At 35.9% G+C, this 26,808-nt stretch overlaps 1 protein-coding gene and 1 long non-coding RNA gene across 2 annotated transcripts in view; one reads left to right on the top strand and one right to left on the bottom strand.

Annotated features, from left to right (window-relative positions):
- LOC115438332 (phospholipid-transporting ATPase ABCA1) overlaps positions 1 to 26,808 on the bottom strand; it is a 419,337-nt gene that overhangs the window by 340,756 nt on the left and 51,773 nt on the right. Inside the window, exon 12 of the mRNA XM_030161907.1 lies at positions 6,228 to 6,425. Coding sequence (XP_030017767.1) covers positions 6,228 to 6,425 — 198 coding nt within the window. The remainder of the gene's footprint in view (positions 1 to 6,227; positions 6,426 to 26,808) is intronic.
- Positions 20,800 to 24,010, top strand: LOC115438265 (uncharacterized). The gene is made up of 3 exons (XR_003938056.1): positions 20,800 to 20,826; positions 22,494 to 22,496; positions 23,902 to 24,010. It is a non-coding gene; the product is annotated as an uncharacterized LOC115438265 (long non-coding RNA).

The following is a 26,808-nucleotide window of genomic DNA, read 5'->3' as shown; positions in this document are numbered from 1 at the left end:
TTAAATCCGTTTCATTAACAACCAATGCCCCTCCACTACATTTCACTTGGCTTTGGTCTTCATTTACAGAAAAATTAACTTGTGTACATATTTACATTTTATTAGTATACCAATTTTCATCTAAAAAGTTATAGCTCTAAATGATGAAATTATTTTTATATTTTATCCACTCCACCCACTATAATGAACTACAAACCTATATGATGCTTAAGTCATATACAGGCAGATCAATAAATATTTATATTTTATGTATTTATGAATTTTTGCCTCTGTACATGACCACAGTGGATCTGAAAGTAATTACAATGTGATAAGTGTACACTTTAAAGTGACTGGACCCCACACTCTTCCATAAATGGGTCACAAATGACCCATGTTAAAACTGATGTGATTTTATGCCACTTTTGTCATTTTGTCAAGTTAAAAATAATCATTTGTATTATATTTTGGTCCACAAAAGAATTATTAAAATTTAAAAAAAAAAAAAAAAAAACGTTTGAATTTTTAAAACTTTTTTTTTTTTTTTTTTTTAATTATTATTTTGAAAATTTTGATATATAGTATACTACAGCAATAGAACAATGTCAACATCCATTTTGTGAGTGAGTGAATCCTTTTTCTTGTTGAAGAATGAATCAAAGGTTCAATGAAATTCCATTGGAAATGAATGCGGGTCATTTTGACACACCTATGGAAGCTTGGGGTAGTAATTAAAAAAAAAATTAAAAAATCATGAAATCTATAAAAAGTAAAAAAATTAAATGGCCTGATGTCAATAACATGTTTTTTGAAGAATACCCAGAATATGAAATAACTTTTCATTACAAAGATACTGCAAGAAAACAACCTCACCAGGTTATTTTTGACCACACTTATGCATTTAAGGGTTAAGCTTTAATATAAGAGGTTTTACACACATTACATTAAATGTTTTGGAATTAGAACCATGTCAAACATAGTCCCTGTCACTATTCAAATAGTTAAAGAATGTGGTGTAAACATGTAACTAATCAAATGCATAAATAAACTGATACTGTAAAAGCACTATGATCTGATGATGGTGATTCACTGCACCTGAAGGGTCTTATTCTTCTGTAAATTTGAGATTTCATGCCTTTATTTTTAATAAATTAACTACTTAACTAACCAACCAAATAACCAAATACATAAAAACATAATTGACTGAATGAACAAATACATTGTAAGAATAAGACTAAACTTGAAGTGGTCCATTCTAACCAGTCTATTGTTCATTAAGGCTGAAAAAACAATAAGCCACAGACATTTCAGCCTCCACGTACATTCACCTCTCCTCTGTGAGATCACATGAGGCAGAGGGTGAGTGGGTTTTGTCCGTGCATTTGATCATACAGTGTAGAGAAAGAGCGGATTTGCTGCAAACTGTGCCACAGATCAATACAACAATGTCAAGTGTGTGCGTTTCCTCTTACAAACTGCACTGTGCATCAGATGCCATTTGATATTCGCCTCAGTCGGACGCATAACAATGCTTTTACTCGACTGTTATGGAAGCAACGTCAGATCTCTGTGTGCATTCGACAGCTCGGCAACTCAAGGACATTGAAGTTTAATGAATAAAAGAGCCTTTTTTTCTATTTTATTTAAAAAAAAAATGATCAAAATAAGACAGAGAACAATAAATAAAAGAGCTATACTTCTGTTTTTTTTCTTGATGCTGCACTCAAGTCTTGAATAGCTGTGTTATATTCATGTTTTTCTATTTTATCCCTGGTGTTTTATTTATTATTTCTAATCCTTTTGTCTAATTTTTATTGCTGTTGCCTATTTTTAATGTGTTTTTATGTGTTGACTTGGCTGTAATATATACGTGCAATACAAATACAGTTTTTTATTATTATTATTATTATTATTATTATTATTATTATTATTATTCGCTGCTTTGTACTCATCTGGCCTTCTGGAAGTACCCTGTTGGAATAAGTGTGAATATTTCCATTGTGCAGGGTCAGGTTTGTCATTTTCCTTCCTTCTGCTATCTGTGTGTTATCGTTTTGAAAGTCCTTGACAGCATGAAAAAAGAAAAACAACCTCTGAACTGCAGCTACACCCCAAAAATGGAAAGTTTTGACATAGACACATTTTTTTAACATGATGTTTTCTTTAGTGGGGATTTAGTCATTTCCTCCTATGCACATGTTCCACCAAAACAACTCTCCTAACATTGTTTTACAAATGCATTGTCATAACATCCTCTTTCGATGATCTACACTTCAAATATTTATAAATCCCAGTTAAGTCAATGCATAAATTAGCTTGTAAAGACATTTGTTACAAAACATGAAAGGACTGAACCAGGTTTGGATTTAAATGCTTAAACTGGAGTTAAACTGTTTGCTGAGGTAATTTCCCAAGCCCTCCTGCATTAGTATACTCAGTGCCAATGAAAACGCAACACTTGAAGATTCTTATATTTCATTAAATCGATGAGGATTTTTATTCCATAAACTCTTTGGAATTAATCATAGACCATTTCTATACAGTAAAAAAAAAAAAAAAAATCACATCCAAATTTGTTGACAAAAAATAAGGATAAAGAAAGAAACTCAAGGACCCCCAAAACCAAAAGTCACAAAGCGGTCCTGGAGGTGCTGCAGCTCAATGTAGCGATCCTGCTGTGGCGTGGTCACACGTGCTCGCCCAGGGCGAGGTCTGTCTGCAGCTGAGCCAGTTTCTTCGTGCCTCTGTTGCATCCTGACTACGGTGGACACATTGCATCCAAAACGGCGCGCCACCTGCCGAGCAGAGATTCCAGCCCCCAGGAGCCCCATAGCATGGCATCTGTGGTCACGTGTCAGTCTAGGCATCGCTGAGTTATTGCAAATGATTTTCATGCTTTTCAGCTTGCCTTTATATACAGAACATGACCACTCCTTAAATGACCACAATTCCTTAAGTTGAGCAGTTCATTGCTGAGCAATGAGAAAAACAAGTCTTATGAATGCAGACAAGTTCATTCAAGTGTGACAATAGCTCAACCCGTCTCAGGCTGTTAAGAAATTGTCTGGGATTATCTTACACAGGTGAAACGTAAACATATTGATGCAGCTCAGGAACAATAAAACACATTCAAGTGTTGCATTCTCATTGGCACTGAGTATATAATTATATTGAGACTATGTTAAGATGGTAATAATCTGAACCGAAAACGCAAAAGTGGCGTTGCATTCTCACTTTTAATTCTGCGTTTAGACGTGCGTTTTGGGGGAAAAATCTGCATGCAGATGGACACGCAAAAGTGTGTGAAATTTCCTACATATCGATGTAGTATGTACGCTAGATGGGTAAATGGCATCACCAGCACCAAGACCAAGCACCTGCACAGAACCTTTCTCTCCTAGCGCGAAATACAAACACAAAACAGGAAACAGAACATAAAATGACAATTGCTGAAACAACTGGATGTAAATTGGAGCAGCTAGGGCAACTTGAAGGTCTGTCTCAGGGAAATAATCCGACATGTTTCCCTGTACTGGCACGTGCCTGTGATGTAAACTCTACTTGATGAGAAAACTCTGTTTTGCGTTTTCAACCCTTTAGACAGTGATACGAGAGTGGAGCATTTTTAAGATTTCCACTCTTGAAGGTGGTTTCACTCTTTTGCATTTTCAACCCCAAAAAATGCTGTTGCTGTCTAAAGAAAAGGCACATCTGATAAAATATTTTGTTGTTTTCACCCGAGAGCGTTGTCGTGTAAACTGGGCCTTAAAGGAAAAAACAAAACCATCCCTTATGGTTGTGCCCAGTGGGATGTTATTTCAGGAAAAAAACCTGCAATACAATTAATAGCAATAAACTATTGTTATTATTATTATTATTATTATTATTATTATTATTATTATTATTATTATTATTATTATTATTACTACTACTACTACTACTACTACTACTACACTGGTCAACAACAAATTTATTGTTTAAGTTTTTTGAGCTGATTTAGGATCATTTTGGTGTGCTGAATCCAAAAATCACATTAATTTTGCTCAATCACGTCAACTTTTTGAACTATGCTACATATTTGCGTTTCAACATTTTTGCTTACATTTATGGGCATTTTCACATCATATGATACAAAATTCTTTCCTATTTCTTGCAATAAACGAGTTCTGAAGATTTTACTTTTGCCAATTTATAATTGTTTTTTTTAATATTACAGGTGAATGAAATGGCTTCGACTCAAAGATCTTGCAAAAATAAGCCTGACGTATTCTGCTACATCTGCGGTGAATACACCATTGTACCTAACAGGAATCAAGTCACAAGTTTCATAAAGTGTGCTTACCAATCTTATTTTGGTATTAATTATTATATTTTGTGAGAAGATCAAATTTTTCAAAATTAAATTAGCAAAAAAACCTGACCTGATTGAGAAAAACAGATGTAATTTTTGGATTTAGCGGTGCAAAATGGTCCTAATTCAGTTGAAAAAACCTAGACAACTTACAAAAAACATTTTTTTGTAACCCAGTGTTGTTGTTGTTGTTGTTGTTGTTGTTATTATTATTATTGTTGTTGTTTGAATCATGCATCATCTACACATATACTTGTCAGATTAAAATAAAATTTTACAAGCCAATAAAGTTACAATTTGTGTTAAAGACGGTAAAGAAAATCTAGTTTTGTGTTAAACCACTCAATGGACTGTATATCTCGCTTTAGTCGTGACACACATCACAACACCAAAATAAGCACGACCTCGGCATATTTCACCTTGTTCTTCAAGAACGAGGTGAAAAATTACTATTTTCATGTCAAAGCTGCAGATAAATCAGCGACACTGAACGGATCATAGACAGAGATGGTTATAATGATGTTACCGTGGTGACATTCAGGTGTGTTGTCTTTAGACACTAATGCCCGTAAAGCTGGAATAAAATACTTGAACTTCTTTTGAAATGATTGTGACAATATGATTTATTATTGATAGATGAAGTGTGACAGGGACTGTTACATGGGTGATTACTGATGTGTATGAATAGGAATAAAAACAGGAACGTGTCTGAAAACTAAATTAGAACAACTTTACGTAGTTCTACAGTTTGATGTTTCAACAGTTTGACAACAAACTTCAACTTCCTCGGCTTGTGTACTTATCTATTAAACTGACAAACATCCTACATGTAAATGGTGGCACAATCAGTTTAAAGGAATCATCCATCTGTTGCCACTGACCGTCCATATTTTTTCTATAGTTTGGTCCCATAGAGGTCAGTCGCAGGTGCAGCACTCTGCCTTTATGTTTGTACCTGTATATTTACACCACTTTGCACAGATCTGAGACCATTTTCTGTGTACTTCTATATGGATTTACTGTTTCTCAAATGTCCAGTGGGTGCAGTTTCATTGGAAAGTAGTGAAAACATAAATACAGCCTACAGTTAATCAGAAATGGATTTTTAACTGTTAAAATACCTACTTGATTCACTTTTCTTGCCTACAACAGAAACATTTGCTCACCTATTCATGATATTCACTTAATTTTGTTTACAGTAGTTTTTTTTTATTTTAAGGTAGATAAACATAATTGTCTGTGGTGTGACAAACTCAGAACACATTTATTTCTGTTTTTAAAAAATTTCAGGTTTCAACCCCTTTTTCCTTTTCAACCCTTTTGTATTGATGTTTTTTTTCCTTTTAATTTTTTAATATCACAAATGTGCACCCCAGCATTCCTGTTCTAGGGAGTTTAGTTGTTAATTTTGTATTGTATTAATTCCATCTTTGGTATTGTTGAGGGAGGACTAATCATCCTTATCTGTATTGTTTGTGAAGTCACGTGATTCAGTTGTAATTTTTAGATGAATGGATGAATTGTTATGTGAATAAACATGTGAATCATGGAAAATCCTAATAAAAAGAGAATTGAAAAAAACTAAAAATAAAAAACTTCAGGGTTTATTAAAGCGCAGTCATGTTAGGGACACAGGCTCTTTCATAGTTCACCATCTTTAGTCTAACTTTTCTCTATAATGTTGCTGAACTGGCTCTGAATGACCTGCGTTTGCTCATCTGGATCGTATTTTAGGAAACAAATCCAGGGAGTAAAGCTGACGCATCAGAATCTTAAATCCTGCTTTTAATCAGAACGGAGTTTGCATGATATCATCGATCACTTTAATTCATTACTGGGAGGCAGGTTTGTGCGGTAATGGTAATTTAATAAAAGCAGAGACAAAACAATGACATACCCCGAGGAAGTTGGACAGCAGCTTCAGGATTAGAGTAACTCCTCTGTAGACGTCCCTCCAGTCGGTAGGCGGCATGTCGGCCGGTCGCTCCTCGGGTGGACCGTTGTACAGGAAGTTGGCCAGCAGCTCGGCGGTCCACCCTGTGCCGTTGAGACGCTGGTTGAGGGCTGCAGTGAACACAGGGTTTGCAAGCAAAGCCTGATTTTAAAGGAGAAAAAAGACTCTGTTAGATTGTACAAATTCCGTTCCACCTGGACTGGCTATGATTTAAGACTTTTTTTAGCTCGTGACCCCATTTTAATGTCACAAATTTCTGGCAACCCGAGAATTTTTGGCTAAAATTAATTTGTTTCTGATCATGTAATAGTTTGCTATACTATGTTGCAAATACACATTAATTTTAGATGACATTTAGTCTATATAATGCAGGGGTGTCAAACTCATTTTAGTTCAGGGGCCACATTAAGCCCAGTTTGATCTCAAGTGGGCCGGACCAGTAAAATGATAACTGTGAAAAAAGTAAAATTATATTATGATCAGGTTTACATCGACAAAGTTTCCTTAAAAATTCTAAATAACATGAACAACTTGAATAGTCTGAAGAAAAACAAATGCAATTTTAATAATATTATGCCTCAGTTTATCAGTTTATCATTTACACATGTGCATTAGGATCGCAAAAAACATTTAGTATCAGGCAGAATACTGGTAAAATTGCATTTAGTTTTCTTAAGACATTTCCATTTGTTCATATTTTTTCAGGTTATTCACATTTTTTGTTAAAGTATACTTTGGTAATGTAAACATTTTCATGTAATTTTACTTTTTTACACCAAAAAAAATAAAGAGCAAATTTGGGGTTGTCATCTATAGGTTATTCTGATAATATTTTACTGGTCTGACCCACTTGAAATCTAATTGGACTGTATGTGTCTGTACGTGGAACCTGAATTAAAATGATTTTGACACCATTAATTGTTAATATCTTCAGTGTAATTTTTGCATTTCACAAATTCATCCCACGGGCCAGATTGGACCCTTTGGCGGGCCGGATTTGGCCCCTGGGCTGCATGTTTGACACCTGTGATATAATGTATTATTATTATGGACGGAGGCAGAAAAGCCAGGTGTAGATTACTGCACAAAGTGAGAATTTGATTTCCCTTGGTCAGGATATGTACAGTCAGTCCATCTTGGATTTACAAGGCTGACAATTGATACTGAACAAACAAGAACTCAAACTGTGAATTATGAAAGAGCTGCAGCATCTGAAACTGACCACAATGAACATTTGAAAGATAAACAGTACCACAGTGCTTCAGTTTCAGACTCACAGTTTGTCATGTCATTTATATATTGGGATTGTCTATATCAACTCACCATATATTTTTTATTAGTAAGTGTTTTTTATCAGTTACTAGAAATTTTAGGCGACCCTATTTGAATTCCAGGCGACCCCACGGTTGAAAAACACTGGATTATATGCTTCATTATATGCAAAATGAAGAGCAAATACTTTAGACAAGGGGTGTGGAATTTAGTTCAGGGGCCACATACAGGCTAAAATGATCTCAAATGGGTTAGACCTGTAAAATAATAACACAATAACCTAAAAATACTGTCAACTCCAAACTTTTGCCTTGAGTTTAGAGTGAAATTACATGATGAGGCCATTTACATGTACAAATTACCCTTTGAAAAAGTGAATAACATGAACAACCTGAAATGAAAAAAAAAAAAAAAAAAAAAAACGCAATTTAACAATATTACGCCTCAGTTTAGATTACTGCACAAAGTGAGAATTTGATTTTCCTTGGTCAGGATATGTACAGTCAGTCGAGCTTAGATTTACAAGGCTGACAATTAATACTGAACAAACAAGAACTCAAACTGTGAATTATGAAAGAGCTGCAGCATCTCAAACCGACCACAATGAACATTTGAAAGATAAACAGAACCACAGTGCTTCAGTTTCAGACTCACAGTTTGTCATGTCTTTTATATATTGTGATTGTCTCTCATCATATACATTTCAGAAGTAAGCTTTTATTTTTTTGTTTTTATCAATTACTAGAAATTTCAGGTGACCCCATGTGGAGGTTGAAAAACACTGATTTAAGAGAAAACATAGGAGGACGGCTTTGCATCTTGGTAGCACTGATATTAATATTCCTCCAGTATTAATTAAATGCAATGAGATAGGTGGCACTGTTGTACTTCAGGCTCTGGGAAACATCAACCACCAAAGTGTCCATGTGCAGCAAAACAGCACACATGACTACTGCCACAAATCTGCATCAATATTCCTCTGTTTTTGTAAAGAGGTGCTGTTCAACACTCTTAATGTATATGTTACCTGGTTATCTATAAATCTCACTGACGTTCATGGATTAATTTCAACACCCTGTTTCTAGAACGGTGTCATTAATTTCATGACATTCTACTAATTTTGGGATTCATTTTTGTTTTGTTTGTATTGCTGACTGGGGGAACTGATCAGTAGTAGCATCAATAAAATAACCTACATAACTGAGACTGAAAATTTGGTTTAATTACCATGATGCCAACTGTGCCTAATGTCACTAATTTGCATCACAGTTATTGCCTGTTATATTCACATTAACAATCTCCACTTCATTTAGCATCTGCAGCAACAACACAAATAATTTATTTTGTGTGTATCCTTTTGAGACCAAGTAATGCCTTTTTGTCCACTGTAGGGGACAATAATTTCACAGCTTTACTTAAAATAAAAACCCTGTCTACTGCAAAGGACATTCCATAAACTAAAAAAAAAATTGTATCTGAAAAAACTGTTCCATTATGCTGTTTCACAACAAGACAATTATTTAATTTAAAAAAGCCAAAACTTTTACTTTCCTAGGTCTCAGGAGGATATAATTGTAAATAAACGTGGACATTAAGGGATTAACATGCAACACATGTATGATACAGACTAGGGGTGTCAAACTCAGTTCAGTTCAGGGGCCACATACAGCCGAATATGATCTAAAGTGGGCTGGAACAGTAAAATAAGGACAGCAAAAAAAAATAAAATTATATGAATTATATGAAAATGTTTAAAAATGAATTATCTAGAAAGTTTCTTTAAAAATGTGAATAGCCTGAAACAGCTGAAATTTCTTAAGAAAAATAAGTGCAGTTTCAACAATATTGTGCCTCAGTTTATCTCTACTTCGATACATTCAAATTTATTCGGAGTGTCATGTTTTCGCATTTGCTGTACATATCTCTTTTATTGTGTTGTGTTGTTTTCTATGTTTTCGTGTCTTTGTTTGCATCTTTTTTTCCCAATTATATTCTGCTGTTGTGCCCTTCTGCTTTGTCTGTCAAAGCACTTTGTAAACTCTGTTTTTAAAAGTGCTACATAAATAAAGTTATTATCCTCATTTACACATGGACCTGGATCTACAACAAAAAAATGTACTTACTTCTATTAAGACATTTCAGGTTATTCACATGTTTTTGTGACAGCGTAGTTTGCAAATGTAAACATTTCCTTTTTTTTTTTTTTTTTTACTCAAAAAAGTGAAAACTTTGACGTTGTTATTATTTATAGGTTATTATGATAATATTTTAATGGTCTGGCCCACTTGAGATCATATTTGTCTGTATGTGGAACCTGAACTAAAATAATTTAAAACTTTTAACTGTTAATATCTTCAGTCTCATTTTTGCATTTCATATATCCATCCCACGGACCACATTGGACCCTTCGGCTGGTTTTGGCATGTGGACTTTATGTTTAACATCCCTGATATATACACGCAGGTGGAGAATGTGAAAGGAAATGCATCTGATTCCAACTCTGCTCTTTTTGGATCAACAGTTACACAGATGCATGTAAACACCACGGTTATTATCGTTAACAAGAACTAATGCAATGACGAAAACTAGAAAAATTGTAGGAACATTTTCGTTAACTGAAATAAACTATAATTAAAAGAATAAATGATAACTAACTGAAACTGTATTGCGTGCTTACAAAGCTAACTAAAACGTATAAAAATTATGGATAAAATTCCCTTCCTTTTCGTCTTTGTCAATGTCAGATCTATACGAAAGCGATTTATTTTGCTCTAACAATTTTAGCTGGAGGCACCATATGGTCCATCACTTGTGGTTTACAGTCGTCTTCTGGTCCCCAGTCTACCTGGAAACATGAAGACTAAAGTTGGGAGAAAGCAGCAGAGTCCTGTCTGGGATTTATTTGAATATGACGGCGAAGAAGATAAAAGATATGAAAAAACTAAACTAGAACTAAAGCATTTGGAAAATAATAAAAACTAATAAATACTAGCAAACCTGCTCTAAAAACTAATTAAAAGTAACTCAATTAGAGAAAAAAAAAGTCACAACTAAATAAAACTAAACTATAATGAAAAATCCAAAACTATTATAACCTTGGTAAACACTAGGCCTGTAACAGTACACAAAATTTTCTGTTCGGTACATTTTCGGTTTTCAAAGCCACGGTTCGTTTTTTTTCCGGTTTGGTACAGGAAGAACGAAAACCCCTCAAAATGTCTATTAATGCATTTATGAATTTTTTAAACATTTTTCCCCCAATTTTTGGAGACAATAGAATATAGAAAAAAAGGAATAATATAATTTTGCTGCTACAAATCAAATAGAAAATAAAACAAATTCTTAATATTACTAAATGTATTTGAAACATTAGTATTGCATTTTTCCCTGAAAGGTAGTTTCGAACAAACAAGAAAAATGTAATCACAGTTCTGTCAGTTCACATTCTGCAGAAAAATAACCAAAAAATTCCACATGAAGTGTAACATTAACAAGAGGCTAAACTGGTATTCTGTTTAAACAAACTGAAGAGAAACTTTGACAACACAATGAACTAAATTATTTATTTTAGGACAGAGAACAAACTGTTTAGGACACTGTGTGTATTTGTGTGTGCCTGTGTGCATGGAGGATTTTTTTTTTTTTTGTCGGAGCCGGGGGGGGGGGGGGGGGGGGGCGAGTAGTTATATACCTGGAGGTGCGGTCCATAACTAACGTAACGAACGCTGTCGTGAAACGCAAGTGAAACTTTACATACTTTCAACGTTTTATTTATTCCTCTATTATACAGCGTGCGCGACAGACAGACAGACAGACAGAGCTAGTGTAAGTGTTTTAGATCCACCGTAGTTCCTAGGGGCCAAACAACGTCCGTCTTATTAACGTCTCTTTCCTTGTTGTTGTCTTTCACCTGAACCTGAACTGATCCAAACTGGACTGGACTGATGGTGGAGGGTCTTCAGTCTCTTCCTTCCAGGTTCACATCATATTTGTTGGTTTTTTCAACCTTATATCAGCTGCTATTTCATATTTTGGGTCAATGTGTGCGTCCTTCAATATGTCCATGTGAAACTTGCGCGGATTTAAAGTTCCGCATTGAACGACGCCTTTCGTTCCTTTTTCTTTTTCTCATACTGTGCCGTTTCGGTACAGCTGTGTACCCAACCGAACAGGTACATACTGAAACGGTTCGGTACGTGTACCGTTACAGACCTAGTAAACACCTCTTACTGCTTTATCTGACATGATAAGACACATACAGGAGACACCTCTTCCAGTCGTCTAAGGCCATGGATGGAGCTGCAGTTGCTTTAAATCTGTGCTAAATAATTAACGGTGGTGTACTGGTGTGGGAGGGGAGCAAATATAGCCTTGGTTTTGTATTAAAGATAAATGATTATGTATATGTCGTGCATTTTCAGTGTAAGGAATAAACGGTTGTAACATCCTCAGACAATAGCTCTTGTATAATGAGATAATCTTACTCCCACTTGTTGGTTTAAACGTGTTGCCCTCTATTTAGTAACCTCAACTACTCCCATTACTCCCACCCGGTATGTGCACAGTTTTTACACAGCTATGAAATTAACACCCAAGTAATGATATGACAGAGTTAGTGTAATGATAGTTTTACTGCACGGACTAAAATTAACACGAGCGATCATTTACCTGCCACATACACAGAATTAGATCATCTGTTGCAGCGCCTATTGTAATGCATAAGTGGACTGTGGCAAATAATCCAATGCACTTTATATAATACAAGTGTGAAAAAGGCAAGAAATCGTGTGTTGAGATTCAGACATTTTCAACACATGAGATGATAATTGCCTTAACAAAGTGTCAAATGAACCGTATGAACCTGAGGCTATTTTCAGAATAATTTCACCAACGTAACCGGCTCCTCTTGTATCTCGGAGATCATTTTTCAGAACAGTCAAAGCTATTCACACCTCCCGTCATTTGACAATACATGTGCATTATCCTTTAAGTCGAGGAAAAAACAGACACTGTGATGTGAAACTGTTCTACAGCTCTTACGCAGCTCTGATTTCTTTACGTAATTATGTGGGAGAGATTGCGTGGAATCTGATAGTATGTGAACCGTGACAGCAGAACACACAATTTGCATGTACTAATTTGTGTGCACAATCTGGAATTTTGCAGGTGGGGTTGAACCGCAGTTTGTGGGTGATTTACTAAGAGTGATCGTGTAAATGACAACAGGTGTAAAAGTCTGGGAGACCGCCCTATTTAAATGAGGACTTTACGTGCGCTACTGGTTGTCGTCATGGAGACAATATGCTGGAGAAACTGCTCTGGGATACACCAGCACTGACGGAAACAGTGCGCTGGAATGATCCAGATGCACAGAAATGTAAGGTAGCGAGGAGCTTTGTCATAGAAGGTACTGTATGACTCCTCCTTGTGACTGGCCCCAAATCATCCCCTCGTTCATCTAGAACAGGGCTGTCAAACTCATTTTAGTTCAAGGGCCACATTCAGCTAAATCTGATGTGAAATGGGCCGAACTAGTAAAATAATAACATAATACAGGGTGGGGAAGCAAAATTTACAATATTTTGAGGCAGGGATTGAAAGACTGTATGACCAATTAGTTTATTGAAAGTCATGAGAATTTATTCGCCACAAGAAAATTGACATAATAGAAAATGTTTTTATTCTATGTGTCCTCCTTCTTTCTCAATAACTGCCTTCACACGCTTCCTGAAACTTGCGCAAGTGTTCCTCAAATATTCGGGTGACAACTTCTCCCATTCTTCTTTAATAGTATCTTCCAGACTTTCTCGTAATAGTTTTGCTCATAGTCATTCTCTTCTTTACATTATAATCCCGAGGAAATAAGGCTTGCGGAATCAGTGGCATCTTTTAAGTCACTTCTTAAAACACACTTTTTTAGACTTGCTTTTATGTGATGTTTGTCCCTTTTAATTTCTAATTTTTTTAATTTTTTAATTTGAATCTTATCCTGTTTGATTGTTGGTTTATATTCTCATACATGTTGTTTTATCTCACGCCTCTACTTTTGCATTGATTTAACAGCATCATGTTACATTACCCCTGCCCTCCTTATTCCGATTCATGTAATCTATTTGAAGTGTCTTGTTTCTGCGTTGTTGTACACATCTCTCCTATTATGTTGCTTCTATTTTAGTGTTTTTAGTGTTTTTATTTACATCTTGTATCCTGCTGTTGTGCCCTTTATTTGTTTGTCAAAGCACTTAGTAAACTTTGTTTTAAAAGTTGCTATGCAAATAAAGTTATTATTAGTTATTATTATAAACAGTCTTTATGGACACTCCAACTATTTTTGAAATCTCCTTTGGTGTGACGAGTGCATTCAGCAAATCACACACTCTTTGACGTTTGCTTTCCTGATTACTCATATGGGCAAAAGTTTCTGAAAAGGTATGGATAATAGTGTTAGGTATGATTATGACATCAATATATGTTTGGTTTAAAAACAATCGACGTAGTGCCTGCTGAGAAAAAATAACTAAATGCTCATTGTAAATTTTGCTTCCCCACCCTGTATATAAATAATGTCAACTCCAAACTTCTGTTTTAGGGCGACACGGTGGCGCAGTGGTTAGCACTCGTGCCTCACAGCAAGAAGGTCCTGGGTTTGATTCCAATGCCAGTTGACAGGGGGTGGGACCTTTCTGTGTGGAGTTTGCATGTTCTCCCCATGTCTGCGTGGGTTCTCTCCAGGTACTCCGGCTTCCTCCCACCATCCAAAGACATGCACTGATAGGTTAATGGGTTAATCTAAATTGCCCATAGGTGTGAATGTGAGAGTGATTGTTTGTCTCTATATATCAGCCCTGTGATGACCTGGCGAAATGTCCAGGGTGTACCCCGTCTTCGCCCCTAAGTAGCTGGGATAGGCTCCAAGCGACCCCCGTGACCCTAGTGAGGATAAAGCGGGTTCAGATAATGAATGAATGAATGTTTTAGAGTGAAAAAAGTTCATTTACATTATGAAAAAGTTTACATCTACAAACCATCCTTTCAAACAATGTGAATAACATGAACAAACTGATTTGTTAAAAATGGTGATTTAGCAAATGACAATGAGGAGGAATAAATATTCAGTTGCGTAAACCTTACAACAGCGTTAATGAGTTCAAATACCCGTAATTGTAACAGGGCATTACATTATGTACAAATGTTTATGACTGAGAAGTTTGTGATGTGCATGTGTATTGTTTATTTGTAATTTTTTGTTTTTTTGTGTGTATGTGTGTTTACTTGTAATGCTTGTAATGTTGCAGGTACCTTTGTTTGTGAGGCACAAGTCTACATGTGTTTATATTTACAAGTGTATGTGTGTATATAAAAAAAAGGTGTTAATAAATATATTGTCAAAAAAAAAAACATGAACAAACTGAAAAAATAAGTAACTTTAACAATATTCTGCCTCAGTTTATCATTTACACATGTACATTATAACTTACCAGTCCCTCCATGAATTCGCAATATTGCGATCGCAACTATTAACGCAAATTCAACTAATCACCGCAAATTCTGCGCGGCGCTGCAATTTCGTCCAATCACCGCAAATTTTCCGCAAATTTGACTAATCACCTTAGCCCCGTCGCCCACCCCTGTCTACGTTACATGTACGTCATCACGTTCACTTCCTTGTTGACGGTTGAGAAGATGAAGACGTGTGATTCAAAACGCTCATATTTACTGACAAATATCACTGCCAAAGTTCGTGCAAGTCAGTTTCCAGATGTGTTGTACAAAAGCGGAAGTATACTGTTCTGCACTGCCTGCAGTATTGTGGTGGAACACGAATGAAAGTAGCTGCTCCACAGACATTTTTCAACCACAAAACATCCAAAGAGAACGACTGAAACTGGAAGAGGAAAGACGAAACAAGTCCCAATGACAGAGGCTGTTGGATCCAGAACAACTGCAGGAGCTGAAAGGGTCAAGGTTAGTGCAGATCTACTCTATAAGGCAATAGAAGAGAAGAAGAAAGAACCTGTGGAGGCATGCTCTCCTTTCTGTGTATTGTGCGTGTGTGTGTGTGAGGGAGTGCGAGTGCAAGTCTGTGTGTGGAGTTAAAAAACGAGCTCACAAATGAAAATAGTCATTAAACTTGGTGTTAATATTAATGTTTACTCTTATGTGTTAGATAGAAAGCAACCCAAGTTTGGCTGACCTGTGTGCCTGTCTGTGTGTGTGTGTGTGTGCGCGCGTCTGTGTGTGTGCATGTAACCCATCTAACCCTAACCCTACATATTCTACTATATCATTAAGGAAGCAAAAGTCCTGTGTTGTGTTGTATAAATGTGAGATGGGGTGGATTTAATCAGTTTCTTCTTCCCACTCCTTTTTGAGCAGTACATATTGACTTTATTTTGTTATTACTAGTGTACATGGCAATTGTTATTTTGTCTTGATCATCTTTATTAATGTATTTGCTCTGATATTAGTTCCTTGTACACAAAAAATGTTTATTTTTCTTCTGCTCAAAACAAATAAATGAATGAATGAAATAAAGCCTGTTTTGTTTAAAATCATTGCTTCCTGGTGCTTTTTAAGGCTAAAAACTCAAAAACGACTGTTCTAGGTAATTTGCAAATGCCCATGTTCCTGGGACTTTAATAAAAGAAGCCTCAAATTATCGCAACTTTCACCGCAATTTTTTGGAAAAGCTGCCACAAAATCAGACATTTTAGGCCACAACAATCAAAAAAAAAATCCTGTGAAATCCTGGAGGGACTGACTTACAGATCACAGTGGATCTACAAGCACACAAAACATTTAATAACAGGCAGAATATTGTTAAAATTGTATTTACTTCTCTTAAGACATTTCAGGTTGTTCATATTTGTTCAGATTATTCACTTTTTTTTGCAAAATGATACTTTGTTTTAGTGTAAATACATGAAAATATTTACATTTACACAAAATTTGGAGTTGTCATTATTTATATGTAATTATGATAGTATTTTACTGGTCTGACCCACTTCAGATTGAATTGGTCTGAATGTGGAACCTGAACGAAAATAATTGTTAATTTCTTAATATCTATTTTTGCATTTCAGAAATTCATCCCAAGGGCTGGATTGGACCTTTTGGCGGGCCAGATTTGGCCCCTAGGCCGCATGTTTGACACCTGTGATCTAGAAGTTCTAAAATGGCATTGCTGGGTAGCAGTGCCGGATTCATTTTAGAGGTGGGGGGGGGGGGCTGTTGGATTTAATGACTGTCAGACACATAATGTAGTCAAACTGTAGCCTAATGACGGTGCGTATTTTCAATCACAATCATCAGATCAAGAGGAAAAGTAGCCTACAAGAGTCCCATAAACGGGGGGGGGGGGGGGGCAATACGTCTAAATTTTTTTTTTCCTCCGTCATTACAAAAATGTTCACACGAGGATGAAAACTACGTTTCGATGTCTCCTTCTTGCGACAATAACTGCAGCCACGTGTGTGCAATTATGCATACAGACTGTTTGCACCTCCCTTTGACGTGTTAAATACAGACACAGTTTCTATCAGCAAAATTGCTTTTGGGTTTGATCAATCACTTTGCCTGTGCTAAATTGATATGTCTACATTTTCTTCTCCCAGCACACGTATAATTGTGCGTAAACGCCCCATATTGCATATTCATTGCAGCAACCTGGATGTCGATGGGCTATTTTGCACCTTCGAAAGATGTAACCCTTAGTGCACGCTGTTAGTAAATCAGTTTGTACACGTTTTAGCTTGTGCAACGAGTTTGCACCGGTTTCGTTTTTATATGTGGAAACCTTTAGCAGATCTGTCCTTATGGCTTTTGATAAGTACATATTTATTTATTTACTTACTGCCCACCAGAAAAAAAAAAAAAAAAAAAAAACATGAGTAAGATGATCATGTAATGTTTTGAAAAATAACACTCTGAAAAGTAGTAAAGCAGGCAATGTTTGGGCTGTAGTATGAAAATAAAACTAAAAATCAAACGGAATATTACAAAACAAAGAGTTAAATATTAATAATAAAACAAAATGTAAGAGCAGCGAACTGAAGAATGTACAGAGGTCAACGTGTGCGTGCGTCACTAAGACCAAATTCACTGGTAAAGAAATCACTAGAAATCACATTATTCAGTGTTTTATTTTTTTTTTTAATCCAGATTTACTTTCTCTTTCAAGTTTAATCCTCTATACCTGAACTGACACAACACGACCTGAGATAACCCGTGACTCACCTCAAACATCAACCTGTGCATGGCTTTTAGAAACTTTTTTCAATTAAAGCGATGAAAAGGGAATATACCACTGCGCTGGTTTTTCATAAAAAGGGCATAATTTCAGACCTCCAGACAATGCTGGACTCAGTCATGTTCAGAGAAGCAGCAGGTCAGAGTCATTCTATTCTGATGTGAAATGATAAAGACTTCATGTTGTGGGGCTGAACACAGATGGTAATTAAACATGATGTCAATACCAGCAGTAGACTAACAGCTGTAGACCTACAATAACCTGGTAAGAATGACCATGAATATTAAACTAATTTAGAATGTTGAACTTCACGTCCATTTGTTAAGTAGTGATGTCACTTCCTGTTTCCGGGTCCATTTATGCTCATTACAGTATTCAACCTGCTGCAGTTCTGTGTGTCTGGATTTGATGTTTCAGGTGCAGCTTCATTATTACACAAAGCAATGATAAACATGAGTAAAAGGAGGTGTGATGCCATCAGTTTCCAATCTCTACATTTTCTCTGAAAAATCGTCACATTTCTGTGACCTAAAATGCCGTTTACATGTGGACAAAAAGCCAAAACAAAAATATCCGTTTTGTGTAATAATCATATTAATGATTATTCAAAATTATTATTAAAAATCCATTTTTAATGACTATCAAAAATCCATGATCCTGTAAAATATTATACAGCAATAATCTTATTTAAAGCATTCAACAAATTACTACCAAGTAATACATAAAAAAACTTCACAATCTGGGAGAGTACTCATAATTTGAGAGGCTTTGAAGATTTTGCATTACCCAAATTTCGAACCACTCGTAAACATGTGGAGTGAAACTTTGGAACAGTCTGGACATCCAACACAAGCCATGCTAAGCTGTTCTACTGGTCCCAGTATACAGATGGAGGGTCTTAATACTGATGTTACCTCAGTATTCTATCTTAAAAGTTAACGTGTGCTTGTTGTTCCTCATATAGTTGGTATGTGTTGTCCATTACCTTCTGGTATTGTTCTTACCATTGCTGGTATGTGCTGCCCTTTACCATTAGTGCTATTGTAGCTTTTTGTTTTTTCTTACCGTTGTTGGTATGTACAGGGGTTGGACAAAATAATGGAAACACCTTAAAAAATCAACAAAATATAATTTAATATGGTGTAGGTCCGCCTTTTGCGGCAATTACAGCCTCAGTTCTCCGAGGTATTGATTCATACAACTTGTGAATTGTTTCCAAAGGAATTTTAAGCCATTCTTCAGTTAGAATACCCTCCAACTCTTTTAGAGACGATGGCGGTGGAAATCAACGTCTTACTTGAATCTCTAAAACTGACCATAAATGCTCAATAATGTTGAGGTCTGGGGACTGTGCCGGCCATACGAGATGTTCAACTTCATTAGAATGTTCCTCATGCCATTCTTTAAACAATTCTAGCTGTATGGATTGGGGCATTATCATGTTGAGGTGAAGGTGTTTCCATTATTTTGTCCAACCCCTGTAATTATTGCTGTTCTTTACCACTTGTGGCATTGTAGTTTTTTTGTTTTTACCATTGTTGGTATGTAAATTATTATCATGTAAGTTGAGGGTTAACTGTTACCTGTGGTAACACCACCAGGAATGTACTTTGTTTCTATTTTTTACACACATTTTGATTATACAATGTAAATGCTGTCACATGAGTTCATTCTAATTTGGTATAGGCCTATTTTGTTCATTGTTCTGGGTTGAAGTCAAAGGACAGGAGTGAGTATTTAAAATGTTATTATGTTAAGTTGTTTGATGATGAGAATGGGGGTGGGATTAAATAACTTTTTCTTCTTCCCGCTCCTTTTCGAGTATAGATTAATGATTTTTTTGGGAATTTTGAATTTGCATGTATTCTGTAAATGCTCGAAATAAATAAACAAATTAATGAAAATGAAAAATGTGAATGGGGTGCAAGTCCATAAAACATAATGGGCTGTTGTTCTACTGCTTTCCATGTGAAGTTTAAGATCAGACGAAGTGGATGAAGTTAATAAGTGAACTTACAATTACTAAATAAACAAACAAACAAAAAAACAAAAAAACTGAATTTGGTGCTACCAAAGATTAGCATGCTAGGTAACTAATGCTAACTCTCATTTCATCTGCCAAACCAGATGTTTATGATTGGGAATATGGCTTAAATGACGTGTTTTGCACCATCATGCTTTGTGTTTTGTTTTTTTTTCAACCCCTTATCTGTTCTGTCCATTTTATTGAGCAGTAATTCTGCTGTGCCTGTTTCACACTATGGAGAACTACACTAATCACTGTATTTGAGTTAAGCAGAACAATTCGGCCCCTTCTAAATCTTACCTGGAGCCTCATTAAATAGAGAAGTTAAATTCAACAAGCACATAGGCTCTGCTGTAGTTGACTGTTGAGTTTTATGGTACCGTGACATCAGACTTAACTGTACTGAGAACTAGTTAACCCTTTAACCCCTGACGTGTCAGTGGTGAACGTTCAGAATGTATGATTTATTTAAAATTTTCATAAAAATTCAACCGTTTGCTCAATAGTTAAAATTTCAAAAGGTGCTGATAGAATAGACCTTGTTCTCTCCATAGACGTCTGAGCATAGGGGATAGGGGGCAAAACAGAGCAGTGAGTGAGACCGACTTACTATAAAAATAGACAGTTTGGGCTTTTTTTTTTTTTTGACGTTTGTCTTTTTTCTGTTTGTTTTGTTTTTACTGTCGTGCGTAGTGTTGTGATTTTCCATTATTATTATTATTTTTTGTGCTGTGTTTTCACTGAGTTTTGACCATGTATCTGCTTTTTTTAGTTGATAAAAAAGCAACTGAACTGATTTAGAAAACAAAAACTACTGGGACAAAATTTAAATACTTGTTGTTCAGTGTGTTCCAGTTCACAGTACATGTTCAACATCCTAAATCTCTTATTGATGTACATTCTGAGTGGCTTATTTTGTAAAAACCTGTAACACTTCAATTCCTCTCTGTCTTTTTCTGTTATTCCACCCTGTTTTGACCCTAAAACACACAGTAGTCGCTTTTCCATTGGACACATGCACAAAACTTTACTGATATTTACTAAATGTCGAAAAAAACAGAAGTGCGTAATGTCGTTTTTTCCATTAAATCACAAATGCGATGATTTGTTTATTTATTATCGCGAGATGACACAAGAAGTCATTCCATAAACATGCCAATGAATGTACATATCATTGTAAATGTTGTATTCCTTTAATCCTAATTAATAATTTCATGTTGTCCAATAATTTAGAAAAATGTTAAAAAGTAATTGCATGTGTTTATATTGAAACACAATAATCCTGTTTATATAGTGAATATATTGGTGCTGTGCCCGGCCCGGAACCAATGTTTATTACGTTGCGCTGCTATGGCAGAATTGAATGGTACAGCTACTTTGAAAAGCATGGCTAAGGGGTATGGGAGAACTCTCGCTCATGACAAGCTGCCAACGAGGTATTTTTTTCTTTTATTTGCAACTCACTTTGTTTATATTTCCACGTTTATGCTTCCAACTATGTCATGTATAGTTATTAATGTAAGCATATGTGTTTCTGTTGCTGTATGTACAGGGTGGGGAAGCAAAATTTACAATGAACATTTTGTTGTTTTTTCTCAGCAGGCACTACGTCAATTGTTTTGAAACCAAACATATGTCACAGTAGAGATTGAAATCCAGTAGGATTCCTAATCCTACTAGGACAGATAGGAATTATAGTTTGTCCTAGGACAAACTAAAATAGGATAGGATAGGATTACAAATCCTACTAGGACAGATTGAAATTTTAGTTTGTCCTAGGACAAACTGAAATCCTACAAGACATTAGGATCTGAAGATTGGAATTCCAATCTGTCCTAGGAGAATTTAACTCATAATGGCCCTATGCAAATGTGTACATTTACATACCAATGACATTTACATACGGCCATTGAATAAAGCTGGACCAAACGGCTGGCACCCTGGTTACAATGTGTATTAACCTAAGGGACATATACTGTATCTAAGATATGAAAATAATTCAGCTGGAATAGTGATGGCGAAATTGTATGCTTACCTATGCTGAAATTGACTGGAATTTTGGCTGTGAAATGATTCAGTCTATTTTCCATACATTTTGATATAATCTGACATTCTCCTAATAGAATTCGAGATTGTCCTGACAGAATTCTTATATTTTTTGCCGTAGGACAGACTGAAATTCCAATCTTCAGATCCCACTTCCAAATAGAATTACAATCTGTCCTAGTAGGATTGCAAATTCTCCTAGGACAGATTGGAATTCCAATCTTCTGATCCTAATGTCTTGTAGGATTTCAGTTTGTCCTAGGACAAACTAAAATTTCAATCTGTCCTAGTAGGATTTCAGTTTGTCCTAGGACAAACTAAAATTCCTATCTGTCCTAGTAGGATTACGAATCCTACTAGTAGGATTAGGAATCCTACTGGATTTCAATCTCTACTGTGACACATATATTGATGTCATAATCATACCTAACACTATTATCCATACCTTTTCAGAAACTTTTGCTCATATGAGTAATCAGGAAAGCAAACGTCAAAGAGTGTGGGATTTGCTGAATGCACTCGTCACACCAAAGGAGATTTCAAAAATAGTTGGAGTGTCCATAAAGACTGTTTAGAATGTAAAGAAGAGAATGACTATGAGCAAAACTATTACCAGAAAGTCTGGAAGATACTATTAAAGAAGAATGGGAGAAGTTGTCACCCGAATATTTGAGGAACACTTGCGCAAGTTTCAGGAAGCGTGCGAAGGCAGTTATTGAGAAAGAAGGAGGACACATAGAATAAAAACATTTTCTAATATGGAAATTTTCTTGTGGCAAATAAATTCTCATGACTTTCAATAAACTAATTGGTCATACACTGTCTTTCAACCCCTGCCTCAAAATATTGTAAATTTTGTTTCCCCACCCTGTATGTCAATCATGTCTTAAGGCATGAAAGAGGAGAGGAGTGCAAAATAAATGCCAGTTTTAAAGGAACCGATCCGTGTCTGTCATGACGAGAGCTACAATCATGTTGATTTACAGACACCGTAATTCCGGGTTATAAGCCGCACCTGACTATAAGCCGCAGGTGTCCACGATGTAACATGAAATATTTACAAAGAAAGATGGTAAACAGAAAGATTATTTAAATATGTATTTCCATACCTTAACTGCTTTTTTTTCCCAAACAGTGCCTGTAACACGGCAGTAAAACGGCAGTAACACACCTGGTTAAAAAACCCAGAAAAGTCATTGATCGCAATCTTCATCTTCCTTCTGTGCACTGAAACCACTGAAGTCGTCTTCTTCAGTGTCAGAGTTGAACAGCCTCAGAAAGACTCCATCACACACTTTCTCAGTCTCTCTTCCGTTGTCGCTCTCAATGGCACTTATGTGCTGCAGCTCCATTTCCTTCTTAGACAGACACATCGATTGGTTTTAACTTAAAAGCTGCATCATATGGATTTCTTCGTGTGTTTTCCATGATGAGGGTTTGTGCATGACACGCAAAATGATTCTTAAAAGTTAAGATTAAAACTTCTCCTCTTTGCATCACCTCTTCCACCTGTCTGTCTCACTTTTGCGCTTCCTGCTAGAGCGCCCCCTGGAGGCTGTTAGCCCGTAAAAATCTATATTCGAGCTGCATCGTTGTATAAGCCGCAGGGTTCAAAACGAGAAAAAAGTAGCGGCTTATAGTCCGGAAAGTATGGTATATTCATTATTATCATATGTTACCCCTCTATCCTGTACTAAATTTAAACAATGATTCAGTTTCCTGGTGTGTCCAAACATATCGCATCGTGTTTCTTTTAAAACTCTTCTTTGCTTGCTGTAACGTCTGTCAACATTTTTTTTTTGTTTGTTTTTTCCACTTGACTTTAGTTGTGCAAAAAGGTCTTTCCATTGCAGTTTTGTGTGATATACCAATTGCACTATGCCCGAAAAACCACTTCTTGCCAGCGCAAAAAACTTTTAATTAAAAAATGAGAGTTTTGGCGAAATTGTCGTTTTTTCCATTAGGCAGATTTTTACAAGTACGTTATATTCACACAATTTAAGAGTCAATGGAAACTACTAAAGCAATACCACTGAAGGAAAAGAACACAAACACATACTTACAGCAGCTTTTACGACACCGAAACAGACGCAAATTCACAGCAGCACGTTTACCTAGAATAACGTCTCAGGGGTTAAAAGGTTAATGTTTAGTAAAGATAAACACTTTGACCTTGTTGTGTCTGTCATGTGAGGATCTTCCAGGGAAAGTGGAAAACAGTGAGCTCTGACTCTAATCGATGTTCGAGTATGTAGTGGATATATGATGAGCGTGAGTCAGAGGCCACTGTGGATGTGAAGTGCACATGTGCTTGTCCCTTCAGTCCAGTGTAAATACATCTGCTTGATCTAACGTTACTTGTAGATTTTAACCAGTAAAATGCTACAGTACAATATGTCCTTCTACCAGCGACTACATGTTAAATCTTCTATGTCAGATGTATTTGTGGTGCCGACGGTAATTGGTCTATCAACGTAAAACATGTCTGTGACCTTGAAGGACCTCTGAAGATGACAACCCTTTTTGAAGCCCGCAGCTTCATAGCGAGATATGGGGGAGGACGAGAGAAAGAGAGAGAGAGGAAGAGAGGGAGAAGCAGGCTGGGAGAAAATGAAGACAAAGGAGGACTGGCGGCCCATTTGTGTAAAGGTTAGGGCTAGGGTAATGAATACCCTGGCTATATGGAGCTCCCAATGTCTGCTTCCCTCCAGCTGCCTATAAGCTCATTTGGAGTGACACTGGAGTAATGTCAGTGTCAAGGAAATACAGCAAGAGGCGAAGAGAGAGAGAAGGGCAGCGAGAGAGAGAGAGAGGAGTGGTGGCGAAGTGTCCACGTCCTCTACTTCTATAGATAATCCTTTCTGCCAGGATGAAAATTATCCTGCACTTATCCATAATTACCTCCCTCCCTCGGTTTCAATATCTAACGCCAAGTGCGACAAATTAATATGCAGGACGTACACAGTGCATTCTCACCTGCAGTTTACGCATTGAAGAATGTCACAGTGAGCATTTTGCGCTGATTTTTTCTTTTTTTTTTTTTTTTGGCTCGTAAATACCCCAAATCTGAAAGGAGCTAATGTGTTATTCATAAGGTTTTGATGTCCCTCCGCATTTAAACTTGTCATGTTTTGCTGTTGCAAATCACACAAGAGGTTGTGTCACCATGATCACAGCGTGTAAAATGCAGGAAAATTAAGAGCATATTAAAAAAAAAAAAGTGCCCTTTATTATTATTTTTAAAAAAAACAACAACTGTATTTTATGGGAAGTAGATACATAATATTATTACTTTTAAGGGTAATTAGGAAGTTTTAAGCTTCAGTGGTTTGCTGCGTGAATGTAGGACAAAAGTCAGGATTAGGTCAACTTATTTGTCATCTTTTTGTCCTCCAGCAAAACATGAGATAACGTAACAGAGTGATCTTCAAACATGGTATTTGTGGGCTGGTGTAACCTTGCCCTGGTTAGTGTTACCAATGACAGATTATTATGTTAGTGGTTTTTAAGGACTCCACAATGGGAGGTTTATTCAGTCTCAAAAGCATGTTTTGTTATCCAGTGTATGTGCAGTTTTGTAGAAGCCAAATGTATGACTTTTTAACACATATTTCAAGGCATCTTTGGTCAAATTTCACATGTTCTGTTCACATAAATAACAGTACAATAGGCCTCATACTTATTGTGTTGAAACAGTCTTAACCATGTTTCAGTTCAGCTAACATTACATTTACATGTTTCTGCTACTAACGTTAAGAGTTATTATACACCATCATGCACAAAAATACATTAAAAACCTACTAATAAAAATGAACTGTATACCAAAATGCACTAAAATGTACAAAAAAATGCTGAAATACACAAACACACATAAAAAAAAACATTAAGATACACAAAAATACACAAAAAAATACATTAAAATATATAAACATACACTAAAACGCACTACAATCCACAAACAATAGACTAAATACACAGTCAGGATAGCTGCAGGTTTGTAGAAGCCGAATTTATGACTTTTTCAGACACATTTCAAGGCGTCTTTGGTCAAATTTCAGATGTTCTATTCATAAAAAAACAGTCCAACAGGCCTCATAGTTACTGTGTTGAACCAGTCTTAACCATGTTTCAATTTACATTTCCATATTTCTGCTACTGACGTAAAGCTCATACCTGAACCGCTCCACCCATGAATGATAGTTGGAGTTATTGTACACCAACATGCGCAAAAATACACTAAAAAACACTAATAAAAGTAAATGGGAGTATACCAAAATCTGCTAAAATACACTTAAACACACAAAAAGAAACATTAAGATACACAAAAATACACTAAGAAATTCATTAAGGTTCACAAATATACACTTAAAAGCACTACAATACAAAAAAAATAGACTAAATACACATACAGGATAGCTGCAGGTTTGATGAAGCTCAATTTCAGACATTTTAAGGCATTTTTCAAGGCGACTTTGGTCCAATTTCAGATATTCTATTCACATAAATAACAGTCCAACAGGCCTCATAGTTACTGTGTCGCAACAGTCTTAACCATGTTTCAATTCGGCTAACACTATATTTACATGTTTCTTTTACTGCCATAAAGCTCATACCTGAACCCCTCCACCCATTAATAATAGTTGGAGTTATTATACACCAACATGCACAAAAATACACTCAAAAACTACTAATAGAAGTGAACTGAAGTATACCAAAAAATGCTACAATACACTAAAATGCACAAAAAATGCTAAAATACACAAAAAGAAACATTAAGATGCACAAAAAATACACTAAGAAATACATTAAGGTTCACAAATATACACTTAAACGCACTATAATACACAACAAATAGACTAAATACACAATCAGGACAGCTGCAGGTTTGATGAAGCTGAATTTATGACATTTTAAGGCGTTTTTCAAGGCAT

Source organism: Sphaeramia orbicularis, chromosome 18, assembly GCF_902148855.1.
Source record: "Sphaeramia orbicularis chromosome 18, fSphaOr1.1, whole genome shotgun sequence".
Classification (NCBI taxonomy): Eukaryota; Metazoa; Chordata; class Actinopteri; order Kurtiformes; family Apogonidae; genus Sphaeramia; species Sphaeramia orbicularis.
The sequence above is the reverse complement of the archived record's forward strand: the minus strand, read 5'-3'. Positions and strand labels throughout refer to the sequence as shown.